The sequence below is a fragment of the Bos mutus genome, chromosome 6 (assembly GCF_027580195.1).
Source record: "Bos mutus isolate GX-2022 chromosome 6, NWIPB_WYAK_1.1, whole genome shotgun sequence".
Taxonomy (NCBI): Eukaryota; Metazoa; Chordata; class Mammalia; order Artiodactyla; family Bovidae; genus Bos; species Bos mutus.
This window is the reverse complement of record NC_091622.1, coordinates 15,864,330-15,887,949: the sequence shown is the minus strand read 5'-3', so window position 1 is coordinate 15,887,949 and position 23,620 is coordinate 15,864,330. Positions and strand designations below refer to the sequence as shown.

Sequence of the window (23,620 nt, the reverse complement as noted above, 5' to 3'; positions counted from 1 at the left end):
AAACATTTGTAAGGATTCTCAGCATCACTCAAAGTTTAGTACTGCAAGATAAAATGTTTCTCTCTTATTAGATTGGCAGAGATTAAAATGGTACTCAGTGTTGGGAAGATGAGGCATTCTGAAGCATCATTGATGAGAGGTACAAATTGATAGACATTTTTGGAGGTATTTGGCAATAATGGTCAATTTTCAGTTCAGTTCAGTCGCTAAGTCGTGTCCAACTCTTTGCGACCCCATGAATCGCAGCACGCCAGGCCTCCCTGTCCATCACCAACACCCGGAGTTTACTCAAACTCATGTGCATCGAGTCGGTGATGCCATCCAGCCATCTCCTGTCGTCCCCTTTTCCTCCTGCCTCCGATCCCTCCCAGCATCAGGGTCTTTTCCAATGAGTCAGCTCTTCACATGAGGTGGCCAAAGTATTGGAGTTTCAGCTTTTAGCATCAGTCCTTCCGATGAACACCCAGGACTGATCTCCTTTAGGATGGACTGGTTGGATCTCCTTGCAGTCCAAGGGACTCAAGAGTCTTCTCCAACACCATAGTTCAAAAGCAAAAATTCTTCGGCGCTCAGCTTTCTTCACAGTCCAACTCTCACATCCATACAGGACCACTGGAAAAACCATAGCCTTGACTAGATGGACCTTTGTTGGCAAAGTAATGTCTCTGCTTTTCAATATGCTATCTAGGTTGGTCATAACTTTCCTTCCAATTTTAATTGCCCCTAAACCCTTTGAACCTCCAGTTTCAATTCTAGGAACTTATCCTGCAGATTCATCACAAAGGTAGACCTCATAAATTAGTTCACTCCCTGGAATAAATATTCATCATGGGGATTTAGTAAATAATGTTATGTTTCTACAATGAAATATTATTAGATTCTTTTAGAAGAATAATAAACATTTATATGTGCTAACACAGATGGATATCCTTGCCGAACTGTAGTATGGTCTTTGTGGTTAAGTATATATATATATATGTGTGTATGTATATATTACATATATTGTACATATAGGTATCCAAAGAATACACAAGAAACCATTAACTAAACTACATCTGGGAAGTAGGATTTCAGCTACCAGGGAAAGAAGGGGACTTGTACTTTTCACTTTATGTTCTTCATTGTTTGAATTTTTTAAATAGTAGATATATTGTTTTATAATTTTTAAAAAAAGGGGGGGCAGTAAGAAAGGTTTGAACTTCGACTTTGGTAGGTATATTGTTATCATGATAAAATAGCCTAAAACTTACCAATTTAAAACAAAAAGTACTAATCTCATAGTTTCTTTGGGACATGAAGCAGTCTAGCTGGGAGATTCTGGATTAGGGTCTCAAGCATGAGATTGTAGTCAGCTGTCAGCTGGGGCCCTGGTTATCTTTAAGACTCTATTACTTGGTGTGAAGAGTCTGCTTCCAGACTCACTCTTGAGGTTGTGGGCAGACCTCAGTTTCTCTCTGGCTGTTGGTCATGAGAATGCGATTCCTCACTGTATGGGTTTTTCCAGAGAGCTCTTCACAGCTTGGCAACTTTGATCTTCCGCACTGAGAGATCTAAGAGTGCCAGTACCTGAGACAGGACAAGTCTTAGGAGTGATAGCATTGCCTCTGCTGTATGCTGCTGGTCACAGTCCAATATGGGCATATCGTGGGAGGGTATGAGTACCAGAGCATAGAGGTAACTGGGCACCATCGTGGAGGCTGACTACCACGGCGGGTCTGTTAGAGTACAGTCTCTCGTAACAGTTTGGGATTATGAAGAAGTAAATTAGGGCAACATTTAGATGGGAACTGTGCTTAAACATTAGTTGCCTTCTTACTAATCCCTGTCAATACGTGCTTTTCTTTTTCAGGTCCGGCACAGAATCAAATGCAGGTTCCATCTGAGTATGGATTGCCTCCTCAAAACTATATTGTTCCCTCAGGACATTACTCTCAAGGACCTGGGAAAATGACCTCATTGCCATTGCAAAGCCAGAGTGGTGATTACTACTCTGGTCTCTATACGGTACCAACCCAGAACGTGGCGACTCCTAACACAGCCAGCCAGCAAGCAGGAGCACAGCAGATGTATGGCAGGGCTCCTCCCGCCCCTCACGCTGTGGGATCCACTCCGGGATCTTTCCAAGGTGCCTCGTCCTCCGCATCGCATTTGCATACGAGTGCCTCCCAGCCGTACTCCTCTTTTGTGAATCATTACAACAGTCCAGCCACGTACTCTGCCAGTTCCTCTGTTGCTTCTCAGGGATTTCCCTCTACTTGTGGTCACTATGCTTTGTCAACTGTTTCTAATGCTGCGTATCCTAGTATTTCATATCCCTCTCTACCTGCTGGTGATCCATATGGGCAACAAATGTTTACCTCACAGAATGCTCCAGCTGTCAGGCCAATTAGAGATAATTCATTTTCTGGTCAAAACACCGCTGTCAGCCATCCGTCCCCGCTTCCACCTCCACCATCACGACAGTACCACCAGCAGCAGAGTCTTTCAGGATACAGTACTTTTTCGTGGTCAGCCCCAGGCCTTCCATCAACCCAAGACAATCTGATTCGAAACCACACCTCCCTGGCTACAGCCAGCAACCCAACAAATACCGGTAGGTTGAATAAAAAGTCCACCAAAGCATGGTTGAAAGTCAGTGCATTTCCAATCCGTTTTTATTGCATGACAGTTAAAGATGATATTGCCCATTAGAAAAATCAGAAATTAGCTTCCTTTTGCTATTTATTTGCTTTTATTTACTGTAAAATTTTGCAGCATCTCCTTGAACACTTCCCCTTCATTTGTTCACAGCTAGCCACCTGACCGTCTGCCTTGTATAGCGTGGTTCCTTGCCCCGAGGAGGATCTCAGTTGGTGTTTACTGATACGTTTTCTTGCCTCTGCTATAGTAGTCTTTAATGTGAGTTAGGAATAGGGCACAGTGGAAAAGTCCATTTGAGGATATGTTTTGTTAGCTGCTACTTTCTTTTTTATATTAGTTTGGCTTTGGGACAGTTATTCTTCCAGCCATAGCCCCAGTTCTCTGTAGAAAAAATTATGGCCTGAAATACCAAACTGGTGAGGTGAACCCTTATTTGCAACTTTCACAGAAGATATGTTTCCTATACATTAAAGCTGATGCTTTCTCAGCCCCAGATAGATAAGTTAGAATGAAGGACAGTGAAGATGGAGAAAGATGCATGAAGAATACTCTTGTAATTAGTCTTTCTCACCTTCCTAGACTAAGATATGATTAAATTTATTTGTTTAAAAAAGTTATGTACACAAGCTATATATGTAGTTTATTTAGTGTGGGTTTTGCATAAAATATACTCACTTTAATTCATCTTGTCACTTGGACCTTAACAAAATCTGCTCTTGAACTGAATGAAACAGTATGAAAAGAATGAGTACTGGAAATCTGTGATAGTTTTCTGAATAATGTCTCTAGATGGTTTATCAGAGTCTAGATAGCCACATGTCAAGGATGTTGTAGAAAAGTATCCTTCCCTAGACAGTTAGATTATTTAAAGTTAGGCCTTTAGAATCTTAGATCTGAGCTGTACATTTGAGATCACCTGTTCTTTCAGTGCTGTTATTTAGAAACACCTTGGGTTACAAGCAACTAATAGTGGTTTAAACAGAAAAGGTGTTTTTTTCCTCACATAACAAGGAGTCAACAAGTCTAGGCAGATGCTGATCCAGATGTCCTCTTTGTCTTCTCTGCCATCCTTAGTATGTTGGTTTATAGAAACAAGATAACTTATGTACCTGTCAAAATTAAAAGCAGAAAGAAGGGAGAGGAAAGACAATGGGTTCGTGGCACTGACAGGCTTCATTTTCTGTGTCATTTGCCATTGCTGTTTTAAAAGACCATGTCTAATTTAAGGGAAGGCCAGAAAATGAATAATTCGCTTTGGAGCTTCCATGGTAGAGACAGGCATGAAAAAAGGGGTTAGCATTGACTGGGTCTTAGGTAAGTCAGCTTGAAGCATCCGTCACAATTCCCAAATCTGGCTCTGCACCAGAATCCCTTGCATAGAATCCCTCAAACCCAACTGACTGAGCTAGAATAGAATAATCTCCAGGGTAGTCTTGGGAATCTGAATTTCTGACTGGCTCTTGAGTGATGTCTGGTAACAGATCCAAATTCTAGTGCTGTCCCTTTGCTTTACAAACTAGGGAAGCCTGTGGTCCTGAGTACTGGAAGAAGCTCAGTTGCTTCTGACTCTCAGTCTGCCCATCTCGGAACCAGGGCTTTCTGTCCCATAGAAACCCTGTTTTCTTTTTCCTTTCAGCAATCCTTTTACAGATCAGCTTATCTAAGATCCCTCTGACCTAAGGATTTTATGACTTTTGTGACCAAAAAAAAGAAGAAAGTCAGGTAATTCCTATCTTATTTCTGAGATGGGAATAGGACCAGATAGGATGAATTTATATTAAGATGTAGGATTGAAAAAAGTGGGGCCACTTGGCTTATGAGTAGAATACCTATTGGCAAGGGCCTACTATTGAAAAAAATATTGAATAAATAGTAAGGAGAATTACAAAATTACCTTCTATTTGAATGACTAGTAATTAGTCCATTAGGCAAAGAGAAGGGAGTGTATTTCCATTGTTTTAATTGTAATACTATATTATGAAAGCCATAATAAATATAATTTTAGAAGTTAATGTGTAAAGAAGTGGGTTTTCCCCCCCTTAGATTGGTAAGTGACTTTAATTGTAGTTCAGAAGTTGACAAATTAGATATATCTCAGGTTAATATGGCCTATTGCTTGTCATCATGTTAAAAGAAAGAGATTACTTTTAAAACTTACTTTAAAATTCGGTATTACAGAAGTTCCTAAACTTCCTCAGTTGATGTTTCTGTACTTTTTTCCAGTGCCCCACACTATATCATAGTAATAGTTCTTAAGGTTTTCTGACAGATGTTACTGATTTCTCTTGGAGAATTTAAAACATCCCTTGGAACTGCAAGTTTGTCGCAAGGGCAACTTGGGTACCTAAGTACAAGGTTTGGGAACCATAGGTATATTGATTGTAACTTTCTAGAAAGACAAGCAGTTTAATTGCTTTGGACACTTAAATTATATTGTCAAAGTAGGAATCTTATATATTAAGCATGGTTTTGTATGAAAACTAATCTTTGAGTAATTGATAAGAATGATTGCATTTATTACTTGATTATATTAGCTTCATTTTCAGGTAATATAGTTAAACTTCAGCAATTCATGAAGGGTTGAGATCCAAAAGCATAACCTGAGTTAAGTGAAGTCACTCAGTCGTGTCCGACTCTTTGCGACCCCATGGACTGTAGCCTACCATGTTCCTCTGTCCATGGGATTTTTCAGGCAAGAGTACTGGAGTGGGTTGCCATTTCCTTCTCCAAGGGATCTTCCCAACCCAGGGATCGAACCCTGGTCTCCTGCATTGTAGGCGGATGCTTTACCATCTGCACCACCTGAGTTAAGTGATTATCAAAAACACAGTGATTGATACAGGCTGTTACTTTTAGGCAGTTGAGTTCATATTCAGAAATGTGGAATAAAAGAGACATTTAAACATTATCTCATTTGCCTCTTTATTTTAGAAAAGCACATTAATATAATTTAGCACTAGAATTTCAGATTATTTTTGTTAAAAACATGGTGATATATGTTTTGAGTGCTATGTTAATTTAGGGTGAAATTTTGGCTAGTGTTTAAAAGGTATCATTAGGCCATTAAATATTTTTTTAACTGTCTCTATAGGTAAATTTCTCAAGGTTCAGAAGCTCTTTCCTAGTTTGAGGTGAAGTTGGTTGAATAATACAAGCTCAACAAGGATCACATCTTGCTGGAATATTGTAAAATAGTAGTATCTGATTAATGCTATTTTACCAAGTATAATTTTATTTTTTAAAAAAAGAAACTTTTACAAATCTACTCAAAAATAATAATAGACCTTGATAAAATCCTTGTGTAAAAATCTACAACTTACATGATACTAAGGTGTAATCACTGATATGTTAATATATGTCTGTCATCTTGAGGTGATGATGTGCCTGAGGAAGAGCAAAGTAGATACTAGGAGGTGACTCTCTGGATAAAGAAATCAAGTTGGAAATGTTAGAAAACTGCATTGGAGGTACAAACAGTACAGTTAAGAGATTATTTCCTCTTCGGGGACGTGTGTTGAGCCTGCAGAGTTGTGGGATATAACGATTGTGCCCCTCACACGCCTCCAGTTTTTCACAGGCACTCTTGAACCTTGTCTTTTCTTACCTTTGTACCTCCTGCCTGAAGATTTTCGATACTTACTCCCTTAAGCTCAGAAGATGAAACATGCATCTTTATGACCACTTCCTTCAAAACTTGGTTTTATCGGTTATTCCTTTTCTGGTGTCTCAGTTTCCCAGTTTCTGCTGGGCTGTGGCATTGGGAAGATGAGAGGAAAGGACGAGGCGAAGGAAAAACATAAGCTTGGTTCTGTCTGTAATCAGCAGCCATCAGAAGTTTTTAAGCGCGGTGGTGACTATCAGGTTTGTGATTTAGGTCTTCCCGTGAGCAGTGCGGTAGGTGAACTGGAAGAGGAAGAACTTGGAGACAAGACTAACTAGGAAGGAGTTAGCTACAACTATCTAGATGAAGGATGCTAACACAGGTTGGGATTCGTTTAGACAGAAGACAGGTGGCAAGAGATGATTTCAAGAAGTGGTTGATAGGGTTTATGAAGGAAAAGGAATAATAGAAGTTGACTTAAAATTTTCTAGTTTGAACAGCTTGAATGGGTAGTGGTGTTATTAGTTGAGAATTTACTCTCCCTAGTTCCAACAGAGTTGTATGTACACTTACTGAGAAGCTGCTAAGAACTAACAAGGGAACTACCTTAATGCCAACAAATAAATAGATAAACGGTTTATTTTTGAATTGTGTTCTGTCGCTACATATACCATATTTCATCTGTCACATTCTCTTTATGAAAGGGGTAGTTTTCTTGTTTTTTTTTTCTGGCTTTTTTTTTTTTTTTGGTGGTCTTTAATATTTGTGGAACTTGTCTTCATTTATTTGACAGATATTTGAAAGCCAACTATGTGACAGGCATTTATTTTAGTGCTGGGAGATAAAATAGCAAATAAAAAGACTTGATGCCATACCTCATGAAGTTGTAATCTTCTTAGGAAGGCAAACATTATCCAAATAAATGCAAATAAATGTAAAATTGCTATTGTCATTTAAGTATCATGAGGCAAAGATTTATGGTGCTTGGTGAAGAGTATTCTAGGTACATCTGGCCTGTTAGTCGTGGAGCTTAGCAAAGTTTTCCTTGATATTTGATATGTGAGCTGCAATCTGAAGAATGAATTTTCCATGTATAAGATAGATTACAGATAAAACAAGTGTCTAAATGCAAAAAGGCAAAACTTCAAAACTTTTCAGAGAAAATGTGGAAGAACCTTCAAGTAGGGAAGAATTTCTGAAGGACACTACATATAATGTTATCTAGCCATAAAGAATAAGCATGATGAGTTTTACTAATTTCTAATTAAGAACTTTACTTGCCATTAACTGGGAGAAAAAAATTTATAGTATTTTATCCAAAATTACACAAATAACACATAAGATCAATAAGAAAAAGAAAAATACACAACCAAGAAAAAAACACAAACAGGCATTTCACAAACGAAAACATACTCGGTCTCATTAACAATCAGGGAAAAGCAGCTTAGAATGGGAAAACTACTTATACCTGGTGTCAGGATGAGGAAACCTTGAAAGACTGAGCACACCAGGTCATGGCAAGGATGTGGAATAAAAAAAATCTTAGACACTGTTTGTCAGAGGATCTATTGGTTCAATATTTTAGGGACATTCGGCATTAGTGGAATTGAAGGTGACCATACTCTAGAACACAGCTACCCTACTTCTGTGTCCTCTAGAGAAGTGTTCTTCTCACACTTTGTGTGTATGAGTTACCCAGGGTCCTGTTAAAATGCAGGTCTTGATTCACCAGGGCTAGTGTGGCCCTGCCTAAAGATTTTGTCAAGTTTCTGACTAAGGTGTTGGTACCCTATAGAGTACAGTTTGAATAAGGAGGCCCTAGAGCACGACTGAGCGACTTCCCTTTCACTTTTCACTTTCATGCATTGGAGAAGGAAACGGCAACCCACTCCAGTGTTCTTGCCTGGAGAATCCCAGGGACGGGGGAGCCTGGTGGGCTGCCGTCTGTGGGGTCACACAGAGTCAGACACGACTGAAGTGACTTAGCAGCAGCAGCAGCAGCAAAACACCACTTCCTGTTTTAGATGTGTAGTGCTAGTAGGATGGAGAAGGCAATGGCACCCCACTCCAGTACTCTTGCCTGGAAAATCCCATGGATGCAGGAGCCTGGTGGGCTGCAGTCTGTGGGGTCGCTAAGAGTTGGACACGACTGAGCGACTTCACTTTCACTTTTCACTTTCATGCATTGGAGAAGGAAATGGCAACCCACTCCAGTATTCTTGCCTGGAGAATCCCAGGGATGGGGGAGCCTGATGGGCTGCCATCTATGGGGTCGCACAGAGTCAGACACGACTGAAGCGACTTAGCAGCAGCAGCAGCAGTTCTAGTAGGAAATGACATTTTGGGGATTCTGAGCTAAAAAGACTATAGTCTGTTCCCTTGACCAAAGAGCTCACTTCCCACAGGCTGCCCCTGGGGCCAAGGGAGTTCTCATTCCTTGCTGCGTAGCTGCACACTTGGGAGTTGTGGCGCAGGCATTGAGAAGCTCCACCCCAGAGAAACCACACGTGTGCACCAGGGACAGGTCTGTGAGTGTTCCTGTAGTACTGCATGTGAAAATGAAAACATCAGAACCCTGATGTCCGTTTGTAGTTGAATGGATAAATCGTGTATATCCTTCCAATGGACTGCTGAATAGAGCTGCACTCATTAACACAAATGAATCCTGGAAATGCAGGATTCATGGAAGAATATATGTAATATGCTATTGTGATAAAGTTAAAAAGCAAGCAGAAATAATATTTAGAGATACTTATCTGTGTGGTAAACTATTGAATAACAAAAGCAAGGGGTTAGTGAACACAGTCAGGAGGGAGGCAAGGGAATGCCTTCTGTGAGGAGTGCACCAAGAGCGTCAGCAATATTGGAAACGCTTTCTTTTCACAGTTGGATGCTGAGTTCATGGGTATTCCTTTTATTATGATTTTATAACTATATACACATATGTAAGGCATAGACTTATTTGTATCAATTATTTTATTAAAGCGAAAAGTCTGTTACATCTAAAGAGGCTTACGTGTAATTCCCTTTAATGGAAGAGAGCACAGCAAGTTCAAGGGACTCAAAGACTATGAAGCTAGAGGAGGACCATGGACCAGGAGGAGGCTGGGATCATTCAGGGCCTGGTTGACCGCATTAAGTTTTTCAGGATAAGATGTTTTGTCTTCACCCTCGAGCACTGGCAGAATATTGAAGGACTGTAAGCAGGATGATGCCATGTATCAAGCTGGAGCCTGGAGAACACAGAGGGCCCTGTACACACCTGAACTACTTCTCTTCGACTTGGTGCTTGGGATTTTGTTCCTGAAAAATTACTTGTGGGACCATCTAGAGGCCCAGGGTGATGGAATAATTCTCCGGAGAGGATTTATATTTCCTTCTGCCAGTTTCCTCCAAGAACTGCCAGCTTGCGATCACATTCATCCCAGTCTAAGGCCCTAGTGTAGTGGACTGTGTAGATGTTCTGAATCAAAGCTGCTGGCTTTTGTAAGGCTTGGCTTCCTGGTTTATCCTGGTCCTGAGGTTATAACCCTTCAGGTACTATCCTAAACGTGAAGGTACGGGCTGCCGTAGCAGGCGCCCTATCTTGGGTGTGCTTTGGGAGACGTCTTATTTTCCACACTCTGCAGGGCCACCAAGAACGGCACATCTGGTTTACGACAGATATCCCCAGGGTGAAAGCAGCTCTGAGTGTTGGGCTTATTTCTCTTGAGTTTTCAATTTCTTACAGATTTTCCCCCGGAGATTAGTTTATGTCATGTTAGATTTTTGGTGATTTTAAGAAAATCTTTTTAAATATAGTTTTTAAAGTTATCTTCCTTAGAAGGTTTAGTCATAATTACCTACATCACCATTACCAGAGGCAGAAATATTTTCTGTATTTTTATACAGTGTCTTTTAGTTTCTCATATGAGCAAAGGTAAAATTAGTATATTTACTGTTTTCTATACCCCTTTTCTCTGTCACTCGATTTTAAGTGATTATATCTTTCTTAATTTTTGCCTTGTACTGTTAAATATACTCATCACTCTTGGTACTTTGACATTTTGAATGATTTTATCTGTTATCTAATGCTAGTTGAAAACCAGAATTATTTATTATTTTTCACAGTTCTGTAGGTTGGTTGGGCAGTTCCTCTGCTTGTTTTCCTAGACTTCTGTGACTTCATTTAGCTTGACAGTTGGCTGGGCTGAAAGATCCTAGGCTTCCCTCACATGTCTGGCCGTTGCTGCCCACTGTTCACGCGAGTACTTAGGTTTTTCTCCACATTGACCAGATCCGCTTCCTTACATGACGGGGTCAGGGCAGCATTTCAAGAGCAGAAAGGTATAAGCTTCAGTGCCTCTCAAAACCTGAGGTCTTGAGCTTGTACACCATTACGTTTGCCACATTCTGCTGGTGAAAGCCAGTCGAAAGTTTAACCTCAGTTCAGGGAGTGGGAAAATAGGTTCCCACTTCTTAATGAGAGGAACTGAAAAATATTGCTGACTGTGTCTCTCACAGTGACGTTTGTCCTTACTAAAAATAATGTGGCAGTCAGTGCATTTAGACCACAGTCCGCCTTCTTTCCCCATTCCTCATATTTGTATCATTTGTACACTCTTGGGAAATATATCACATTTTGTTCTGTTACTATATATATTGTTACACTTGTTTCAGTCTTGGACCTGAGTTTGTTCATGTACATATACACATACTGGAGAAGGAAATGGCAACCCACTCCAGTGTTCTTGCCTGGAGAATCCCAGGGACGGGGGAGCCTGGTGGGCTGCCGTCTATGGGGTCGCACAGAGTCGGACACGACTGAAGCGACTTAGCAGCAGCATATACACATACACACATCGTGTGTATAATACACATATGTACCTGTCTGTACGTGTGTGTATACTGTTGTATAAGTTTAAGATGTGCCGCATAATGATATACAAATTTATTGCAAAATGACTACCATAGTAGGGTTAGTCACCTCTCCTAATTGCCTTTTTTGTGTATTTGGTGAGGACATTTAAGACAGACTGTCTTAATAACTTTCAAGTATATTATAACAGTGTTTTTAAGTATAGTCACCATTATTGTACATTAGCTCCAGAACCTACTCCTAACTGAGAGTTTGTACCCTTTGACCAGTATCTCCCTATTTTCCTTACCTCCCTGCTTCTGGTAACCAAAACTTTCTGTGAGTTTGGCATTTTAAGATTTCATATATAAATTAGACCATACACTATTTTTCTGACTTAACCTCAATTAGCATAATGGCCTCAGGGTCCATTCCCGTTGTCACATGGCAGCATTTCCTGCAATTTCTGATTGAATGATATTCCAGTGTATGTGTGTGTATTTTCTTTATTTCCACATGTTCTGTATCCATTCATGCACTGTATGTGTGTGTATATACACATACACGTATATATGCACACACATATCTCCATGTGTATATATCCAGATCCACCACATTTGTAAAGTCCATTCACCCGCCAGTGAACACCTAGGTTGTCATTGTAGGTTTGTCCATTATCTCTTGGTTGGCTGAAGATGATCTTGCAGGTCAGGCAATTGGAGCTGTCAGAGACCGACTATGAATCACATGCGCTTTGCTCCAGAAGTCCAACCTAATGTTAATCTCAGAACCTTACGTAGCTACCTGTGAGACAGGGCATCTGACTAGAGACAGCAAATGAGACGTGGCAGTTTACAGTACAAAATGGGATCAGAGCTAGTACTGGAAACATCTGTATGATTCACAAATCACATTACTGTTGACGCAAACCACCTCTATCATCTGAGGTACACTGCTGCACAGTGCGATAGTCCGTATTAATAATAGTGATCTTTAGTAAAGATCGTTGGGGTTCATTTTGTTTAAGAAGGTTTGGAAGCTTGTGGCATGTTTTAGGAAAATTGCCGTTAAACGTTATTAAAACATTTAGTGAGTTAAGTTTTTCGTTTTTTGGGAAATCATTTCTTTGGACCTGTTATTTCCTAGATAGAGACATACCAGATAAATGTGATGCTGCGGAAGTTTCTACAAGAACTTCAGATAAACTGTGTTTTGTTGATATTTTAATGTATTTCAAGCTTATTGCCGTGGGTGAAACAGTTTCTTGTCTTCAGTTGCAGATTCCTTGTCCTGTTCTGTAATGCAAAATGTTCAGCCTCCCAAGTCCAGCCCAGTAGTGTCCACTGTTGTGTCAGGAGCCTCGTCGACTAGAATGCCTCCTGCTGCAAATCGTCCAGTGGAGCCTGTGGCCTCTGTTACACAGCCATCAGAGCTATTACAGCAGAAAGGTATTTGAGAAATACGTTATACTAGGTATAGTACATACATACGTATGTGTACATGCTAATTCAAATAGGTCATTTTAAAAAATCAAACTGAATAACCATAATTTATAGAAAATATGAAAAAACTAATTTATAGTTTCTATTCAGATGATTATGTTTTAATATATTCCAGCCTCTGTTTGATTTTATATATTGTAGAATTTTGTTAAATCTGTCATGTATTTTATATAATTGTAATCAGTTTACATAATATTTTGTATTTTGCTTTTACATGTGTTAAATTATGCAGTTCTCCATATATGTCGTATAGTTTTGTAATCGTGATGACTAATTCATTGTGTCAGTGTATTACAATTTACTAATCATCCCTCTATTATGGACCATTTCATTTCTTTTTTTTTTTTTTTATAGATTATTGTTGTTTCTTCTAGGATAAAACACCCAAGATTTCCTTATTTAGTGAATTTACATATCCTCTTTGATGACTTCTTTGCTTGTCTTTATAATTAATATAAAGTAACTTTTGACCCAGTTTTGAGAATGAGAGGATGAAAATGAAATTGTAAGCCACACTCTTGCCTTGTTGACAAACAATGTGGTTTATTTGTTTGCTTGTTTAATAGTCTGCATGTGTTAAGTGACAGGTGTTCTTTTAACCCTGTCTCCCCACACTGGCTTTTCTTTTGGCAGTATTCTTGATTGTTTTCTGTCTGGCTAAAATTGGAGATCTGTTGATGTTTCAGGTTAATATACTGTACTTCTCATTTGATGAGAGAGAACTGTTTTGGGGGATGTGTGCCTTGTGTTCCCATCATAATCATTAGTAATGTTTTAGGCACTGTATCACTGTGTGATGACAACCCGTCACCTTGAGTCTGAAGAACCCTTTTTTGTTTTGAAACTTGGGAAAAGCAACATAAATCCTTCGACTTGTCTCACTGCTCTTACCTGCTAAGTGTTCCTGTGGTCAGCAGAGGCTTAACTATCATTTGATTGGATTGTACATTATAGATTTTCTTACTCTTTTTTTTTTTTTTAAGAAAAGCCAACTGCAGCACCAAAGGGTGTGTCCATTGTTTCCCAATAAGGAATAGAATCTAGTTATTACAGCATTTACCTTCAAAGTGAGGGACTATTGGGAGAGTTTTACTTATCATGAGTAGAAGAAACTTAAGGAAATGGCAACCCACTCCAGTGTTCTTGCCTGGAGAATCCCAGGGACGGGGAAGCCTGGTGGGCTTCCGTCTATGGGGTTGCACAGAGTCGGACACGACTGTAGTGACTAAGCAGTAGCAGTAGCAGGAGCCCTAACTAAATGAGTGGTGTGTTTCCTAACCATTGGTGACCACCTTCCAGATATTACATATCTTGCTTGTTTGGGCCCTTTACATTGCCCCCACTAATTTATTTTAATCCCTTTATCAATTCTACTAGGTAGACATCCTGGTTTTACAGATGAGAAAAGTGACATTCACAGCAATTAGGTAACTTGCTCAAGATTATAAATTAGGGAATAGTAGAATGAAAGATCTTTAACACTCACCTTCCTATCTTGTGTTGTCTCTATGAGGCTGAATTATTGTTTTTGTCAGCTGTTACGCTCTTATCTTACTCAAGATAACGCTCCTTGAATAAGTAACAGAAAAGATAATACTGGAGACATTTGAATTGCAGCTTTTATTGTTCTGTTTTCTGAAGTAGAAGGTTGGCTACTGAGAGGTCTCTGCCTTTGGATAGGTTTGGAACACACCCAGGTCTGTGTGAGCTCTGGCACCAGGCGTGCTGTGCACATAGTGGTTTGTGGGCCTGATACTTGTGGCAGTTGTGTAGCCACAGCTGTGTACGGTATGCTCTGGGTCTGATACGACTTCTTGAATATTGATACTTGAAAGAGATTAGTCTTTTTCTCTTGTGAATGAACAATGTTGCCTGCTGTATAACAAAGAATGGGGCAGCCACCAAGGCACTGTAGCTGCCCGCCAGCAGTCAGCCCTGAGGGAATTCAAGACAGGCAGTGGGGCCGCCTGCTGCCTTGCCCTAAACCACCTAACCCTAAACCGCTGCAGCGGTGTGCCTGAGGGAGCTCGGAAAGGGAAAGAACTGGACGTTGGCCTCCATAGAGGCGGTGCATATCAAAGGAGTGATTTCAGTGCATCTTCCCGTATGTAGAAAAGAGCTACATCCATTAACTGGTTTTCTTTAATTAATGGTGATCTTTTGATGTTCCACCTGCCTGGTCTTTGTCTCCAAAACCTCTGTATATCCTGGCTCCTCCCTTACCCCTTCAGAACAGCCCCTCAGAGCTGTCTGAGATACCTGGCCTCCAGGCTTGAAGTCCTCAGAAAGCCAGCCAGATAAAACATAGTTCTCAAGCTTTAGGTTGTGCTTTTTTCCCAGTATTTCAGAGATAGCCTTTCTTAGTTATTCTCTCAGCAATTTTTACTGGTTTTTAGAGGAGAGACTTTTTTGCTTGCGTACCTCCTAAAATTTTTTTGAAGGAAACTAGAACTACTTGAACATTTTTAGATCGACATCTAAAATTTTTCACCAGAAGTTTAAATACTTGCAGTTATATAATTTTCAGTGTACTGCATATATTGACTTTTAAAACAAAGATGTTGTGTTTTTCGTTGTATCCACTGGGATGAAGTCTGTCATCCTTTAAAAAAAATAGTGAAATTAGCCCTTCTTTAACAATTAGAAAGTTTACATTTTTCCTTTTTCTTCTTAATATCATATCTCCTCTCTTGAATGTAGTAAAAATATATACTTAAGCTAGAAACTTTTTAACGCTCCCATCATGCTTCTCTGCTACTATATATATATGCATATGTGAATATATATGCATATGAAGTTCTAAAATTTGTGTTATTGTCTATAACCACAGGTGTCTCAGCGTTAACACTTTTTCTTCTTGATTATTCTATCAATACAGTTATTTTGAGTTTCTAGTTGGTGAAGATAATAAACATTATGAATTTTGGTGTTTTTTAAATGGAAAGTACCTTTTCATTGGAAATACATCTTTCATTGAAGTTAATGTCTTTCCCTCCTCCCCACCATAGCTTTCTGTACCTGGATTGCATATGGTTCATTATTAAAATAAGATAAATTTTAGAAAAATGTCATTTATAGTTGTTTATTTTTGTACAGATGATTACTGAGAAAATTTTGTTCATGTAAGGTAGATAGGAATGGTATTGGAAGGGTTTTATTAAAGTAATATTGTTCTTTTAGGTTTTTTAACCTTCTGAGCTTATTTTCCCGGTTGTAGATAGCTGGTAACATTATTTCATGTAGCAGTTTACAGTTTAAAAATACCTTTAGGTTTTATTGTCTCACTTGATCATCATGTGAAGCAGACATACCATATATTTCTTCTATAGAAGAGAGAAGTTGAGGTTTAGAGAGATGTTTGTTTTACTGAGTTAGCAGTTATTCAAAATACTGTAAATTTCATTATACTGAAGCGACTCAGCAGCAGTATAATATCGCATGCTTTTATCTCACAGGTAGTGTCTCTGCATAACCTAATTGGCAAAGGCAGTCCTCATTTTCAAACCAGTGAGGCACATTTTATTCTTTGTCAAATAGTCTGATTTAATTTTTAATCCAATGAAATGTGTTCCTAAAGTTTCAGGAGGTATCATAATTCCACTGAGAAATAAATTTCATCTTCTGTCTCATAAGCCAAAATTACTAAAAGCTGTCAAGTTTAAATGTCAAAGTTATTCTTTTTTATAGTAAGTTATAAAAACTAGCCTGCAGAAGGCAATGGCACCCCACTCCAAGTGTTCTTGCCTGAAGAATCCCATGGGCGGAGGAGCCTGGTAGGCTGCAGTCCATGGGGTCGCCAAGAGTTGGAGATGACTGAACGACTTCACTTTCACTGTTCACTTTCATGCATTGGAGAAGGAAATGGCAACCCACTCCAGTGTTCTTGCCTGGAGAATCCCAGGGACGGCGGAGCCTGGTGGGCTGCTGTCTATGGGGTCGCACAGAGTCGGACGCGACTGAAGAGACTTAGCAGCAGCAGCAGCAGCATAAAAACTAGACAGTGAATCAATATGCTGTTACTCATTGCCAAATTTGAAACAAAGCATTGTAATATGTACCTAATATTAGGCTATTTGTGAAGCCAGGCTTGTCTTAAAAAACATTGTATTCCTGTGGTAAAATACATGCATAGTGTCAGTCTCTCCAGTCACGTCCAGCTCTCGACCCCACGCTGTAGCCTGCCAGGCTCCTCTGTCCATGGAATTCTTCAGCCAAGAATACTGGAGCAGGTTGCCATTCCCTTCTCCAGGGTATTTGCAGGCAGATTCTTTATCTTCTGAGCCACCAGGGAAGCCCCAAATATATGTCTAGTGTTTATCAAACTCTGTTATTTGACATTTTTTTAGTATTTAAATAGGAATCATGCATAAAAGTTAAAAATAATTCCATTAATTTCATCAGACATAGTAAAAATTTGTACATGTACAAATATATATGTAGTATGTATATGTATTTTATAAAATATATATACATATATATACTATTAAGTACTAATAGATTTATTGTTGTTTAGTTGCTAAGGTGTGTATGACTGTTTTGTGACACCATGAACCTGTAGCTCGCCAGTCTCCTCTGTCCCTGGGATTTCCGAGGGAAGAATACTGGAGTGGGTTGCCATTTCCTCCTCCAGGGGTTCTTCCTGACCCAGGGATAGAATCCATGTCTCCTGCATTGGTGGGCAGATTCTTTACCACTGAGCCACCTGGAAAGCCCAGTTAATAGGTTTACCCGCTAATAAATTTTTTTGTTGTTGGTTTTAAAAGAAGGTAGAAGGAAGTAAATATTGTATAAAATAGAAGGAGATATGAAATGGTTATAATTATTATAAATATTTTATGATAAAATGTGTTGTAAAGTACTTTATTGAATATCTCATAGACTTTGAGAGGAATCCAGTGTATCTTGAAAAAGACTGGTAGTCCTAGAAAATATTCTACTTGTTTTTAAAGGAACTGGCATTACTCAAAATATTGCTCAGATTGGTGGAAGGTTCTTTTTCTAATGACTTGCCCTAGGGATAAGTATTAAGAATAGTTGAAAATAATTGTTTTCATTTAAATATACACAAAAACATGTTTTGAAGTTCAATAGTGATTGTAGCGAATACTTGTGTAGTATTTACTGTATTTCAGGTTCCATTCTAAGGTTTAAAATATATTAATTCATTTAATCCTCCCAGCAACCATTTGAGATAGTCATTGCCCTGTCTTACAGACGATATAAATGAGGAACAGAGAGGTTAGTAATTTGCCCAAAGACACACGGCTAGTAAGTGGTATTTCCTGGAATTGAACTCAGAGACCCCATTTTATCCATAATGTCCTGCTGCTTTGTCTGTTTAATATTTCTTACTGTTTTTACTTTGTTCTCATCGAACTCTGAAAAGCAGTGGCTTCTTTGATAGTAGTGATTGGGTCCTGCATACGTGCAGAATCATTAAATAAATCATTATTCCCACTACCCTACTTTTCAATATTTCTGAATTAATAAAGCCAACCCTGTTGCTAATATGTTTAATTTTTAACTGAAGCATGTATGGAAAGGTAAAAGAAAGTCTGTAGATTTAAGGTGCCTTGATTAATCATTTAAAGAAGGAGGAAACTTTCTTATATTAAGATTTAGGATAAGGGAATGTGTTTCCTTTATAAGTTGAGAAAAAGCCTGTTCTTAACACAGGTGCTTTCTTAGATGGATAAAGTACAGGAAAGTAAGTACTGTGGAAAGTGATTCCCGTAAAAACCATTCTTTCGTGAGAACCCTTGCAAAGTTCTCTAGTGTATGTGCTTAGAAGACTAGGTTAGGAAAGGTAACAGTCGCTCAAAAGTCTGAGCTCTTGAATTTAAAAAAGCTAGCCTCCCCAAGGGATTTATTTTCTCTTTAGACTGGTTTTATTTATTCCCAGTGTAACTGTATCTAGGGAACAGTAGAGATGCCCTTTATTAAGCAACTCCAACTCTCTGAAGAGAATACTTTAATGACAGGTAGTTTAAAGAGAATGTCTTTTTTAAAGATATTGGGGACCTGTTAGTAACAGGTTCTTTATCATGTCATTCAGTCTGTGAAATAGTGTTCTCCCTCTTGGTTTTCTAGATTTATACCTTGAAAGCTCTGACAGTGAAATAGGAATGCGGCTTTGCTTCCTTGTGTGGTGGTGGTGGTGGTGGTGGTGGTGGTGGTGGTGGTGGTGGTTGAGGCGGGAGGGCCATGTGCACTTCTACAGTGTACTGTGTGCAGTCTAGAGCAGGGCATTCAGTATGGAGTGATTGCTCTTCTGGTTGTTTTCCGTTTCCAGTTTTCTGGACTGATTGTTTTTCTTACCATTCTTCTGTGGATTAAATAGAATGTTATATTCTTGTACCATTAGTATTCCTAAACTTTTTACAAAGTTTAGTTAAACGAGCAAAGAAAGGTTAAATTCAGAGTAGATTGAGTCATAATTGGGAAAGAGCTTAAATATTGATACATTCATCTCTAGAACTTCTCAAAAGAGATTGCCTCTTTTTAGGACAGTAAAATTAAATATGTTGTGTGACATTCAGTTAATATAATATGTTGACAACCATTGACTGATCTAAAATGATATTATAATAAATAATATTACTGTTCCATCTTATTTTTAGGTTTGTTCCGTGCATTAAGTAGTTGCTCTATAAAATTTTTTTTTTTTGCTTCCAATTCAGCATTGGATATTTTCCCAGTAATACGTGAAACCTGTTTTTATTCAGTAAATCTGGAAAAAGAGGAAAATATTTGTCTTATAACACATATAGTTTTGCCCTATGCTTTGACTCCTCTGATTAGATACAAAATCAGCAGTCTACACAGTCATGAAAAAAATGGATTTTCTTCCTGTTTTTTGGCCTTACCTTAGCACAGTAGATAGAAATTTCTTGTTTTCTTCTTTCTCTTGTTTCTTATTATATACATACACATACTTGTACTTTTTAAAGTGCAGTGCTAATTGGGGTTTTGAGAAAGTATTTCATGTTTAAAAAAGTCCTTAAATTGAAGAATTTTTCTATAAAATATTTTTACTGTTAGCATGTCTAAATATAAACTTCTTAGTCTATTTAACCTAAAGTCTAATATTAGTCAAATTTTCATTTTAACTAGGCTTTTATTAGAGGAACTTGCCACTCTGAATTGGGTCTTTCAAGGTATCAAGTTTATTTTTTGTGTTGCCTGAACTTACTTTGCACTGATATTTACTTTTTCAGGTGAATTTGTTATAACTGCCATTTTATCTGTATTTAAAACATATTTCAGCAAAGCTAGCAGATTTGTCAGTGACGTCTTTAGTCATGAGGATCAAAGCTTTACTCATATACAGTTTAACTTTCTTACTATACACATGAGTTATGTTTCTCCATGCTAATTAGGAAGGTCACCTGGAAAAAAAAAAAAAAAAAACGAGCATGAGAGGACTACCACATGATTTTTTAGTGAGGCAGGGCTTCATTGTACTTCGAATATTGTGACATGTTCTTGAAAATCCACTTTATGTTTCTGGGTTATTTTTTTTCTTTTTGAAATTGAGCTCTAAGATTTTTCTTTGTAAGGATGTTTATTCTTATTTATGAAGAGTATGTATTTTTAAGTGTATATATATATACATGTTTTTAAAATTTTCCCTCTTAAAAATTTTGTGGATCTTAGTTTTTGTCCTGATTTTGCTAGAATAATTCAATAATGAACATACGCAGCCAGCTTTTTTGTTTGAAAGGGAGGTATTGTACAGTTACCAGCTGTGCCTTTTCCATAGGCTGCCTTCTCTTGCTGTATCTCCCACTGCAGACCAGTCTCCTTCACTTAATTCAGTCTCACATATAGGCAGTAGGCTGATACTGAGATGATTTGCTGTCTCTGAAAATTCACTTTAATTGTCTCACTTGTAGGACCACAGTTAATAAGCACCCCCCCTTTTTTTTTTTCTTTTGAGCATCTCCTCTGAGCAGAGAACTATGCTAGATACAGTTCTTTTCTTTAACTGTCATTCTTTTTCCGTTATGAGAACTGAGTTACCATCAGGGTGGCATTAGCAGAAGGAAGGTACTGAGGATTTGTATGTGTGTTGTATGCTGTATAAATTCATTTCAGTAGAAATGATCACTGCTCACCAAGAATACATGGTCCCAAAGGAAGTATACTACAAGGGCCCCAAGGTCAAAGGAGGTAAACATGTGTAGAGCTCAGTAAAATGTTCAGAGAATATCGGTGGAGTTTCCTAAATATTATTGATGTCAGACATGGTGTTTTGTTTTGTTTTTTTTTTACACTTAAACTAGTTCATATTAAAGCTGCTTTTACTAAACTGCTTCGCAGAGATTTCTAACAGTTTCAGTTTTGATTATAAATTAGCTAATATTAATATGCATGCTGAGGTGTTCTTTGGAATGTCAGAGTTCTTTCTCACTTTTGATGCAATGTCAAAATTTTATTTCTCATCTTTCCTGTTGGTTTGACTCTTGTGTTTGTGCTTTCCACTTTACAGGCATGCAGTATGGTGAATATGTTAATAATCAAGCTAGCTCCGCACCAACTCCCTTGTCATCAACTTCCGATGATGAGGAAGAGGAGGAGGAGGATGAGGAAGCAGGTCTGCTTTAGCTTTACCCCAGTTCTTGAACTTTTTCCTACTCAAGTTTTCTTTTTATGTCCATAGTCTTACTCGTCCTTAAAACAATGTGTCTGCAGATTTAGCTCAATAGATTGGTTTGGGTTATAGAAGGTGGGGGTCACTGGAGGTGTTTTGCTTATTTGTTTTGTGTTTCCTCTTTTGGACATCTTTACCATTTTGTAAGTAACAATGCATTTTTCATGATGACAGAGTGCTTTCTTCTTTCAGAAGTTTATTTTCTCTCATGCCACATGCTAAAGAATGAGTCCTGACTGATGCTTTTGGCTGATGATTGCTGTAGCACCCTTTTAGGAATGTTTTATTTTCTGCTTTGCATGCTACTTTGGGATAATCAAAATGAATCATGTGGGTTTTATAAAACTGATATAAAAGTTGGAGAGCGTTTCTCTGAGGTCTTTTTTTTGTGGCCCGTCTTGTCATATATTTTGAAGACCCCATATTTGTAGTTGTTTTCCTACTTCATGAAGCAGAAGTTCACATCTTGCTAGTGGAAGGAATTGTGCATGCGATGATGTGTTGCAGCCTGTTTAATATCTTTTTCTACCTTTGATAAGTATAACTGCTAAATTTTAAGTAGTTCAGTTGCTCTGTTAATTCTAATATTTTAAGACTGAATCAATAAGTGATGATCTTTCAAGTTATACATGACCATGATTCTCTGTTATCTTTATAACTGAGTGGAAGGATTTGCTCTGTAAACAGTCTGTTTAAATAGAGCTTTCTGTTTCCTTTGCATTTTTTAAACATTCAAATCCTTATGCATGATTTGTGGGGGCAGGGTGAAAGTTAAGGGTTCCAGAAGGATGGTAATTTTTTCTTCCCTTAAAAATCCAGATACCCATTTATCTTTATGAATTTTTGGTAGCTTTTTATTTTACATAATTTCAGTCTTACCGAAGAGTGGAAGAAACTACCATATATACTTTACCAAGATAAACCATTTTTGCCTCATCCTCGCTATATACATTTTTTCCTGTGTCATTTGAGTGTAAGGTGGAGATACCATGAACCTTTACCTCTACATATTTCAATTTGTATTTACTGACTGTAAGGACAGTGTCTTATGTAACACAAACATAATATAGTTATCAGGAAACCAGTCACTGTTACCTTAATATCTGTTATACAGTCCGTAGTCAGATCTTAACAGTTGTCTTAATAAGATCTTTTATAGCCGTTTCCATGGCCTAGGATCCAATCCAGGGTCATGGTGTTGAATTTAGTTGCCATTTATTTAGACTTCTTCAACCTACAACAGTCCCTTAACCTTCCTTTATTTTTCTGACTTTTGATTAAATTGAAATCACACATTTTTGGCAAGATTACCACTGAAGCAGTGTGTTCTCAGTGCCTCCTGTCAAGAGGCGCTGATTTGTTCTCATATTGATGATATTAACTTTGATGACTTGATTAAGATGGTGTCTGCCAGATTTCTCGGAGAAGGCAATGGCACCCCACTCCAGTACTCTTGCCTGGAAAATTCCATGGACGGAGGAGCCTGGTGGGCTGCAGTCCATGGAGTCACTAAAAGTCGGACATGACTGAGCGACTTCACTTTCACTTTTCACTTTCATGCATTGGAGAAGGAAATGGCAACCCACTCCAGTGTTCTTGCCTGGAGAATCCCAGGGACGGGGAAGCCTGGTGGGCTGCCGTCTATGGGGTCGCACAGAGTCGGACACGACTGAAGCGACTTAGCAGCAGCAGCAGCAGCAGCTGCCAGATTTCTCAACTGTAAAGGTACTTCTCTTTTGCCTTGAAATTAGTAAGTAATTTGTGGGGAAGTTCTTTGATACTATTATAAATATCCTGTTCTTTATTAAACTAGCATACATTAGTTTGAACATTCTTCGGAGATTTTCCAGTTCTAACATTCCTTCTTTGTTTATGAGTTCAGGTTTCACTGTGAAGAAGAGCTTTCTCTTCTCCCTTACTGATTTCTTTGGGTTTATAATGACTCATGGATTCTTGTTTTATTCAGTAGATAATAATCCATTACTGTCATTAGTTATTCTAATAGCGTTTTGTCCTCAACCTGGCCAGCAGCAGTTCCTTCAAGCTGTCTTTTAAAAATGTTCCCATGAATCTTTAAGCACTTATTTTAAGTCCGTTAAGTCCTCATTAAGATGTTCCTAGCTCATCTTGTGTTTGAGCGGCTGCATTTCCTTCAGTCCTGGTACCTGTAGTGGAGAAGGGCATTTTAGGAACCAAGATCTTAGTGTAATTGATGGCCCTTGCTGCTGATAGGCCACTGCTCCCAGGCCCTGATATTCTAATTATTTAATGCATGTGTTATTCAGATCCTACAACTGTCTCAGTTTTTAATCTTATGATCCTAATTTTACACAGTTCAAAAATGTGTTACTTTGTGTAATGTTGTCAGCCTAAATTGCCCTGTTTTT

The 23,620-nt window shown here is 38.4% G+C and overlaps 1 protein-coding gene across 3 annotated transcripts in view; it reads left to right on the top strand.

Annotated features, from left to right (window-relative positions):
• The window catches only part of SEC24B (SEC24 homolog B, COPII coat complex component), an 80,908-nt gene that overhangs the window by 13,627 nt on the left and 43,661 nt on the right, over window positions 1-23,620 (top strand). For 2 of the 3 annotated variants that reach the window (XR_011464461.1, XM_070372022.1), the window contains exons 2-4: window positions 1,850-2,593; window positions 12,353-12,526; window positions 21,072-21,176. Coding sequence is in view for 2 of the 3 variants with exons in the window: in XM_070372022.1 (XP_070228123.1) it covers window positions 1,850-2,593; window positions 12,353-12,526; window positions 21,072-21,176 (1,023 nt within the window). In the remaining variant the exon portion in view is untranslated. The remainder of the gene's footprint in view (window positions 1-1,849; window positions 2,594-12,352; window positions 12,527-21,071; window positions 21,177-23,620) is intronic. The other variant, XM_070372023.1, reaches the window with a different exon arrangement.